General features: G+C 42.2%; 1 protein-coding gene across 9 annotated transcripts in view; it reads right to left on the bottom strand.

Annotated features, from left to right (window-relative positions):
- Nucleotides 1–2698: 2698 nt before the first annotated feature.
- The window catches only part of SLC6A6 (solute carrier family 6 member 6), a gene marked incomplete at its 3' end in the record, with an annotated part of 56207 nt that continues 48785 nt past the window's right edge, over nt 2699–10120 (bottom strand). For all 9 annotated transcript variants that reach the window (XM_079317101.1, XM_079317104.1, XM_079317098.1 and 6 more), the window contains one exon: nt 2699–9122. In XM_079317101.1, coding sequence (XP_079173227.1) covers nt 8982–9122 — 141 coding nt within the window. The remainder of the gene's footprint in view (nt 9123–10120) is intronic.

Genomic DNA, 10120 nt, shown 5'->3' with positions numbered 1-10120 from the left:
ATTTGTTTTGGTTTGTGTTGCTTTCTGCTGGGGGATGATAGTGAAGCAACACTTTGCTTCCAGCAACATTTTAACTTGCCAGGGGTCTGTGTTTGTTCGACACCTTGGAGGACAAGGGGGAGGCCACTGTTGGTAGGGCTACCTGTGTAGGGCTGGGGTTGTCCCTGCCCACCCCCATAAGCAGCAGGGCTTGTGTCCTCCCCTCCCTGTGCCCATGGACACAATTTTGCTGTAGCTGTTAACAGGGAGAGCTGGAGATGCTCATGCATGTGGTTCCAGCACTGCTTGCAGCCTTTCCACACTGGGAATCTTGGCTGAAAGCTTGGGCTGCTCCGTGACAAAACACTGACGCAGCACAGCGCGTGGCAGCCGTGACGTGGCAGCGTTTGCAAAGCTGTGGTTAATCCCCAGGGATGGGTTAGAAAACTCCTGGAGAATGATGTGCTGGCAGGACTTGTCCCATCTGGTGCTCAGAACCCCGCAGCTCCAGCGGGGGGCTCTGGGGATCTGCACTGTGGTAGCCAAATTACCCCACCTCTGAAACCAGACATCCCAAGAAACGAGTGCCATGAACCAAGAACACACTTCTTGTGTCCATGCATCGAGAATTTCTTCCCTGTGCTCCCAGTGTGGGCAGCACAGGCTGGAATGCTCCCTGGATAAGGCCACAGGGAATTTCTGCTCACCAGCACGGAGAGGGTGAGCTGGGTTTTGTAACCCTTCATGAACAAGTGGGTAATGCAGGAATTTTTGGAAGCTGAGCAGGTTATAGGAATGCTCCTGGTTAGGCTGGGGGATCATTGCCACATAAACAACCCCCTATCTGCCATCTCTGGCTGCCCTCCTGGGGCAAAGACTGCAGAACAGGGCCCTGCACCGAGACCTTGCCAAAACCACACGGAGCCAGCCAAGGCACTGGGGCTGCAGGAGGCTGAATGAGCACCCAGAAACACCAGCCTGGGGGCTCAGTGTGTGTCCAGGGGCCCCCTGTGTGCCCCAGCTCAAGGGCTAGAACAGGGCTGCTCCCTGGGCTGTGCCTCATCCCCTGCTGATGCCTCTTCTCCTCCCATGGCTTTGGCTGGTGGCAGCAGCTGCAGCCCTGGGCAGGTCATGGACACCAGGGCAGTGCCCAAAACCCTTCAGGAGCAGCTTGTGGCACTTCATGGCTTTAAAAATTTGCTGTTTATTTATTTTATTTTAACCTGAGACACACTGCAGTCTGTGCTCTTATGAGTCTGCTTAGCCCAGGCACTGCAGGCTGTGCTAGTGAGAGGAGAAACCCCTGACAAAGTCCTCAATCACACCCAGAAAAATAACCAGACAAGCCAAAAATCTCCAGCTAAAGACAGCTCTGGGACTGATCCTGGGCATGGCGTGCTGGAGGTTCAGCAGGGAAACTCAAATGTTTTATTTTCACAAAGAGTAGCCATGTACATGTTGGTTTTTTCTTTTCCTACCTCAAAGCAGGACTTCAGAAATGGACACACTAGTTTAACTTCAATCTGTTTGATTGAAGAGGCCATCAGCAAGCTTGAAATAACCAGTCCCATACACCAGAAAAAATAAATGTTGGGGTGGGTTTTTTCCTTTCCTTTTCTTCCTTTTGGGCTTTTATGATATAGTTGAACTCTGACAGTAGTGGTGCCATGCATGGGCTGAGAAATGAGTTTCTTTTGCATCACTGAAAGTTTTTTATTTTTTTACCTCTTCGATGTGTTTTGTTTTTTTCCTCACCCCACTTTTTTTTGCTACTCACTACTTGTATCCCATGAATTTTTTCACTTTTACTGTTCTGCCTCTCTCCCCATCCCACTGAATGAGGGGGTGAGTGAGTGGCTGTGTGTGGGGCTGTGCTGCCAACAGGGTGAAACAATGGCAGATGTGAAGTCAGTGATCACATATAATTTATATATATAGTATTTTGTAAGGGCAAAAAACCCCCACACTGACAACCCCAAAATAAGTAATAGGTTTAAAGGAAAAACTGAGCTACCCAAAGACCAAAAACAACCCATGCAAGAGCATAGCTGGTTTATAAAGGAAAGTTTTATTTTCAGTTATAAGGTGATTACAAACTCATCTAAAAAAGCAAAGATGACTTAAAAATATCCATATACATTTTATTTATCTAAAAAGCAAAACAGAAACTGCAAAATACAAACATTTACCATATACACAAAGGCTAGGGGGTTTTAAATTACACTCCAGGATTTTTTTTCAAATACAAATATTCCGTTTTGGAACACACAAAAAAAAATGTTTTAAAATGTTTTAAAAATATTTTTACATTTTTTTTTCTTTAAAAAAAGTTCAGATGACATTTTCAAGGAGGCTCTCATCGCCCTCGCCTCCTCACTGCATGTGCTACTCATTATCACATTACTGCAGTCACAGTTGCTAGGAATTTAAATAATTAAAAAAACACCACTGGTTTTTAGCCAAATACATCAAACAAGATGGACCACCTCTTACAATGTGAAGTCCCTGGCAACATTATCAGGTAACAATCACAACATTACACTGGAGAAATAATAACATCCTATTGAACAACGAGCACTTCAGAACAGTACTGGGATGCTGCAATGCTGAGAGACCAGCGCTGGCTTCCAGGACAGGAGCAGGTCATGAACTAACTCAACTTGCCCCCTCAGGTTTTGTTATTTTTTTTTATCAGCCTCTCAACATAATTTTGCCACTGTTTTATTTTTTTTCTTTTTTTTTTTATTTTCTTTATATGTTGAAAAAAAAAATTCAACTCTTTCTAATATCTCAGCTGCAGAAGCAGGTACATTTAGGAACAGTGTGTATTGTGCTCACTGTGCTACAGGGCTGAAGCCTTCCCCCACACATGCACACACACACAGCACGTGCACAGCTCCTTAGCAAGCATCATTGAGTTCTACTTTTATTTATTTTTTTTTAATAGCTTTATTTTTCCCATAATTTCTTCTGATTTCTCAAGTCAGGCCACATTTTCCCTGTGCTGCAAATGTGAAAGTGAGCAGCACCATCCTGCTGTGCACTGCAGGGCCACAGGGAACAAGCCTCCTAAACTTGCCCCTTTAAAATTATCTTCAATTTGCTCCTAAAGCTCGTGGTAATTAAATTCTGACACTTTTACTGATTATTTCAAATGAGGACACAGCAGCAATACAAAAAGGCTGCCATTCAATTGCCCAACATTACCAGCAGGGTCAGGCTCTTTTCCAGGCACAAACCCTGTCACCAAAGTTTTCCATCTTTGATGGGGATGGATGGGTGATTTGTTTTCTTAAAGTTTTCAAACTTCAAAGTTTTGAGCTTGTCCCTGTTTTTGGTAAAATGATGTCTCAAGCTATTTCTGCTATTGTTTTAGGACATGGGTAAATTGAAATCACCAATTCCCAATGACAACTGGAAAAAAACCACACAAAGAATGTGACTTTTTCTGTTTATTTTTTAATAGAAACAAACAAATTGGTTTTGTTTTGTTTTTTTTTCAGAGAAGCATTGTCCATGTACTCATTATTTTTGGGCTGGCAGAAAAGAGCCACAGTCTGGTGGAGGGTGTGGGTCTGGGTCGGGCACTTTTCCAGTGGGTGCTGGTGCTGGTTATATTCAAGTCTCTCTTGAGCAATCTTTCCCATAGACTCAAACTGACTGCTAACACCATAAGGAAATTTTTATGACTGAAATACGGAGCTCAGGGCACCTCTTTTGCACAAGTTCAAGGGCTTCCTAAATGCTAAGTGTCACCAAATCAACTAAATACTTCGTTTCTTAAGCTTATCTTTGATTATAAGAAATAAAACAAGCTACCAGGGTCTGACAGTTCCTGACCTTTGCTCATGCAAATACACAAATACACAACTACACGTCAATCCTAACCACAAGGCTTTGGATGCTGATTTTGGAGAAAACAAGTCCAGGGCAGCTGCTTGAACCCACACCACACCCAACCTCCCGTGCCAGGAGCCATGTGGTGCCTACAAGGAGCCAGGAGAGTTTACAAACCAGACCTTAAAGCTTCTTTGGAGGGACCATGGTCCAGGATTTCGTTATTACTTTCCCTCTTCCACCACCCCCTTTTAGGAAAGACCATTTGGACACCCTGGCAGGTTGGCTCTTTGCAGGCAGGTGGTGCCTGAACCTCCTCAATCCTCATCCTGAACAGTTTGGCAAGATTTACACACATGATTTGCAGCCTAGGAATAGAAGCAATGTCCCCACTGTGTGCGTGCATATGAGGGTGGAAGATTTCATCTACTAGTCTACTTAAACACAGATTTATTTTTATTCTTTTTACTGAAAGTGAGCAACTTCCATTGATTCTCCTTGGAAATGATGTCAGGGTCATCTTTCTTCCAAGTGTACTTGAGCTGCTTAACTAACTTGTCCACTGCATTCAACGCACAGCTTATTTAACATTTTATATACATTATGCCTCCATGAGTGATCCTGCAGGGACCACCAGGCATGGAAGCTAATAATCAGTTATTCAAAAGTGTTCAAATCCTTCTCCCACAGCTGGAAGTTGGCCAGTGATGCAACAAGTGGGAGCTTTGAACCCAAGTGCGACAAGCACAACCTCAACAAAACGAAAAGTCTCCTTAGCAAAAAAAAAACCAACAGACCAGGAGGAGACTTGGAAAAGATCTATTGAATGGAGATGTCCATGTGTCTTCAGATCTACTTGAGTTATCTAACACTGAGACAAAGAAGAGGAACCAGGAGCATCTGCAGTTGGGAAAGGATGAACACAGGGCTGGAGCAGCTGCAGGAGGTGCTGTCCTGGCGGCGACAGTAAAAACTCTGCTGATGTTGTTGGGGGTTTTCTGGTGTTACAGCAACTGTAAGGCTGCACTATCCTACCTTTTCTCATTTCCTCCTCTCCCCAAGAACAGCAGTGAAAATCAATTTTGCTGAGCTGTTTCAGCAGATACCTAACTCCCCTCCACCCCTATTTCCGGGAGCTGTGCTGCTGCTGCAGGGCCACCAGCACTGCTCTGGGTGGCAAATACAGCTGCCAGGCTTTTGGATTTTCATTTACAACACAAGAACAAATCCATTGTGGACCTACTATCTCAAACTTGAAAGAGGACTTTTCTAAGTGTGTGGATCTGTTTGGACCAGATGAAAAGGAAAGCTATAGATGAGAAGGAAAAATAGAATAATAACAACAACAACAATAAAAAACCAGTTCAATTTATGAAATCATACTGTTTAAACACTAAGGTACAGACTACTGGTAAAGTCCCTTAGAATAGATGCTCATTCAGAGAGATCATCACTAGTGACAGGTAAACTGAAAAGGTTTGGAAAATTGAGAAAAATAAGAAACAGGTCAGAAAAATCTCATGGGGAAATGTTCCCCTTTACATTTTTACTATCTCTTGATTTCAGTTCAGCTGGAAATAAATACTGCTGAAACTCTGCTGTTTTCAAGCCCAGAAGACCCCATGAATACAAAGGTACATGGAACATGAAAAGGTGTGCGTTTTGTCTTGGTTTAGGCTGGCTTAAATCTCAGGGATCTGGTTCTAAAGATCTCATGCCAAAACTACACCATTTTCCCCAGATCCAAACCAGTTCATCTATAACTAGTCATGATGCTTTAACAAAGAGTTCCTCATTTACACAAAACAGGTAAAATAGGTCATAGGAGTTTAAACAAGTAAATATAGGAAAAAAATCAGTTGTCTTTGCAGTCAAAATAGGTAGAAAACACAAACATTTTTTAAAAATTATATTTTAATAAATTTGGCAGAGGATCATGTTGAAATGCAAATTTATCACCAAGAAAAGTTTAGAAATCTGATAAAATTGTTAGGTAAAAACCCCAAAATGTAAAAATGCAAATGTGCTCACTGGAACTCAAACCCCAGAAATAACAAGAAGAATTAAGTACATTTTTTTTTTTTTTTCTTGGTCAGGGCAAGGAGGAGGGGAGAGGGAAACTGTTTTCCAGAAACAATGATTTCTTGGCTCTTGGTGAGTCCCAGCCCTCCCTTGCAGTCGTGCTGAAGAGCACAGCAGGGCCAGGGAAGCTGGCACAGAGTTTTCAGTGAGGTTGTTGCATATGTGCAAGAGCTTTTCACTGTGAGCATGGAAGCAACTGATTTGAATGGCACAGTTTGTACTGAAATGGGGCTGGGTTCTGTTCTCTGGTAGGTGTATTTTGAAAGGTGTAGTATTATCCCTCTGGTTCTCCCCACTAAGACACTCTCCACAACATGGGAGATGCCTCAACACCCAGCTGATTTGCTGGAGACATCTTTGATGTAGCCAAACCATTTTTTTCCCTAACTAAGGCTTGTCTCAGCTCTATAGCACAAAAGTCATGTGCAAATATATAATCTCAAACACAGTTGTATGACAATGAATGTATATAAAAAAAGAAATAAATCGAGCATCAATGTTTCATCTGCACTCATAAAATCATTAATTTAGACCCCCCCTAACCTTCTACTTCCTCTTCACCCATGTCTGTTTATTGCAGACACTGACTGTAACTCAAAAATGAGACTCCAAGCTGAAGCCCACCAAGAGAGTTATCTTTGGTTACATTTCCTTGCCTTTGATTGTTAAAAAAATAAAACTGCTGTATTTCTTTATTTTGGGCACATCTGATGACACCCACTGCTCTCAGAATTTCCTCCTGGGACCTTGGATGGTTTCTGCTGCTGGCCCAGCAGGTGCCATTTAGATGTTTGCCATCTCCAGCTGCACAAAAGTTTCCTTCAGAACTCTCATAACACAGCAACCAGAAAAAGGAAAACACAACTCTTCCATGGCTGGTTTTGTTGCTGCAACTCAGCTCTCTGATGTAAAACTATCTACAAATTTAAGCTAGAAAGATTTGGTAGTTATAGATGCAGCAGTTTTCCTTTAATAATTAATGATTAATAATTGTTTTGGTCCATCTCTTAGTTTTAAATCTCCCCATTTCTGTTACAGGGAAACCAACAAGTTAAGAAATGCTTGTGCTGCTGTGGCCAGTTAGCACATGGGACAAGAAAAAATGAAATAAAGCTACTGTGTAGGAATGTTAAGAACTGTTTATGTTCCTGTTTCAATGACAACCTTTGCCCTGACAGACTAAGCTGAGAGCAGAATAAGCAGATACAAACTCTGCTTTTATCAAGCATTTCTTCTAAATGCCTTTGGATAGATTACCTGTGGTATCATAAGAAAAAAAACTCTCTCCCTCTAATACAATGCCCACAAGACAAGGCTGAGTTTAGCCAGAGCACCTGTTCCCAGCACAACCTGCTCGCTAAAAAAAAAAAAAAAAACAAAAAAAAAAAAAAAAAAAAAAAAAAAAAAAAAAATCTTTTGTCCATGTTTTAGACAGTTTTCAGGGATCCAATTCCCCACATTCACCTGCACTACATGAAGTGGAACCTCCACCCCTATAATCCTTGTAGTGGTTTCTCTTCACTTCCTAGTCTCACCTGGAATGGTACCCAATTCCTTCTGACCAACACAAAATATTTCAGTGTAACACGTTCCCTTTGCTTTAATTTAAATTCCAAAGAGCCCTGTTTCTTCAGCAGGTAAGATTCATAAATATGTTTGCCACCCTCCAGCCACCCTAAAAATAAAATAAAATAGAATAAAATAAAGTAAAATAAAATAAAATCATGGTTTAAACCAATGATGAGCAAGGAGACTGGGGACTCTAGGTCCACTACTGCTATTTAGTAACATGGGACAAGGGACTCTCTTAGTCCTTTTGTCTGTTCCTCCAACAGCAATGACCTCCCTCCCCCAAATAAATAAATAAAGCAAATCCTGGATACTGAACTTGGAAAAGCATTTTTGAGATACATGGATGAAAAGCACCTGTTTGCTGTGTGATATTATTATCATCATTACTATTATTATTAACAACGTGTCTGTTATCAATACCAGTTACACCAGGTGAGTGGTTTTGTTCCTCCTGTCAGGGATGACCTGGTTTGTGTTCACCTCTGAATGGAGTCCAGAAGTGATTCCTTTATTTTCCTGCCCAAACCAAAGTCCAAATGAGGGAGTGAACACTTGAAGCACTCACAGAGCAGGTGCTGCTCTTTCCCTCTTGGCTGTTCTGTGCTCATCCCTGCTGCCCTGGGGACAGGCTGCCCTCCCAGTTTGCAGAGTTCAAGTTTACACCAAAATATGGTTTACTGGAAAACTCAGGAGCAGGTTCTCAACCTCCCTGCTCACACACAAACAGCAGGCATTTCACTTAAGTAAAAAAAAAAAATAAAAAAAACCTCAGAAATTTAAAAACTATGACAAAAAAAGACTGAACCATGCCAAATCCTGCAAATGCCTTCCTCAGGCTCTCCTCAGTTGGTGTGACAAAGTCCCACTGCTGTCCCTGGGAGGGACAGCCACAAGACTGTTCACACCCAGCTTCTCTGCATCCCTTGCAAACTCTCCTCTCCAGCTGTTTGGCTCTGTCCTTGTCCAGGGACTGCACTGAACACAACTGTACCCACTCCCTAAAGTGACCCTGACTCCTGTCGTTTACCACAGTTGAACCAGAGGGTGGAAATACTACACCTTTGAAAATTCTCTTGAAACAGCATTTTTTAAAAAAATGTATCTCTCAACAGAGCTCCTTTTGTGTGTTCTTTAGGTTACCCTGCTCCCAACCATACCAGCACCTAAAATTGCTTTCTGAGACTTGAATGTATTGCTGGCAAGACAATCAATTCAAGTGGTAAGGTGTATAATATTTAGAGATAAAGATATATATATTTTAAAAAACCCAATAATAGTAAATTCTTGTAATATGTCTAGTCTGATATGAAAGCTCTCCCTCTACAGAGAGACGTCTGCTGTGATTACCTTACAAAATATTAAAAAAAAAACACACACACAAAAAATAACTTTCTCTGTGAGAAATAAAAATAAATCCTAGTGCAAATATAAAGCTCTGTAAACCTGGTCCTATGAGAATCTATGGTTAGTAAACGGCAGTTAAAGCAGGTTTATCCTCTCACAGAGAGAGCTCACATCATGGTTTCCACTATGATATGAGTGGGCTTGATCAATCCGCCATTCGAAGTTCCATTGGGGCAGAAGGGGGTGCCACTCTCTGTTTCTTTGGACCATCGATTCACTTCCTTGGGGGCAGCCACTGCCTTTATCCTCTGGAAGAGAGAAGGGAGCAGAGGTGAGATGAGCACAAGGTCTCTGTGTCTCCCAGGATGGAATTCCCAGCAGCTGTGGGAGATGTGTGGCTCTGTGAGGATGTGGGATCAACTCCTGCTCAGCTGCAGAGCCCCACTGGAGGCAGGGAAATCAGACAGGAGGCATTTCTCAGCATCCTGCATGTTGGGCTTTCAGTGCTGCAAATGATGTGTGTCCTTCCTCATTTAGAAACAGCTCTGCCTCTCAGCCCAGCCTTCACTGCCAAGTGGCAACTTCTGTCCTACATCTCAGTTCACAAAGGAACGGCTGAATGGCATCTGACCAGTGTTTACTCTCTTTCCTTTCCTAACATGGTCTTTCAGCAGTGTTTTGGCTACTTTTAGACTTGTCTCTCATGGTGACAATGGTGACAATGTAGGCAGGAAAATTAACACTCATGCCCTGGCCACGGCTGAAAAAGGCCATTAACACTTGGACGAAAACAAATGCAAGTGTTTGTGCTCTGGGAAATGTTTGGGTTTGGTATTTTTTTTAAATTCTATTCTCTTTTTTCCTAACCCAAAGTGTCCCACTTTCTTCCCCAAGATTACCCTGAGCTGCATTTAAGATCAACTTGCTAGGCAAAACCAAAACTAATCTGAAAACTTTGAAGAGAATTGCTAGGTTTCATGCTTGCACAGCCTCTAAAATCTTTTCACCACAGGAAAAAGAAATTAGAGGAGCCCAGACAGAACTGCAAAGGGCAAGAGATTCCTGAGGGAATCTGCACTGTCAAGTCTAAGTCAGTCACAAAGTTTTCCAAATACCAGGGCAATCTGGATCCAGTGTTTCAGTTTGAAATACAATAAACACAAATTAAAAAAGCTAAAAAGTGAAGCTCTCTGTCAAGAGGGTTTGACTTTTATTTAGTCTCCCACAGTGAAGGCCATGCCTGAGAGCCACACAATCCACAGTTGTATCTGAATTTACTTGAAATTAAATGAGTTTTCACACAACC

This window comes from Erithacus rubecula (assembly GCF_903797595.1).
Source record: "Erithacus rubecula genome assembly, chromosome: 13".
Lineage (NCBI taxonomy): Eukaryota > Metazoa > Chordata > Aves > Passeriformes > Muscicapidae > Erithacus > Erithacus rubecula.
Note: the sequence above shows the minus strand (reverse complement) of the source record. Positions and strands in the feature narration are given on the sequence as shown.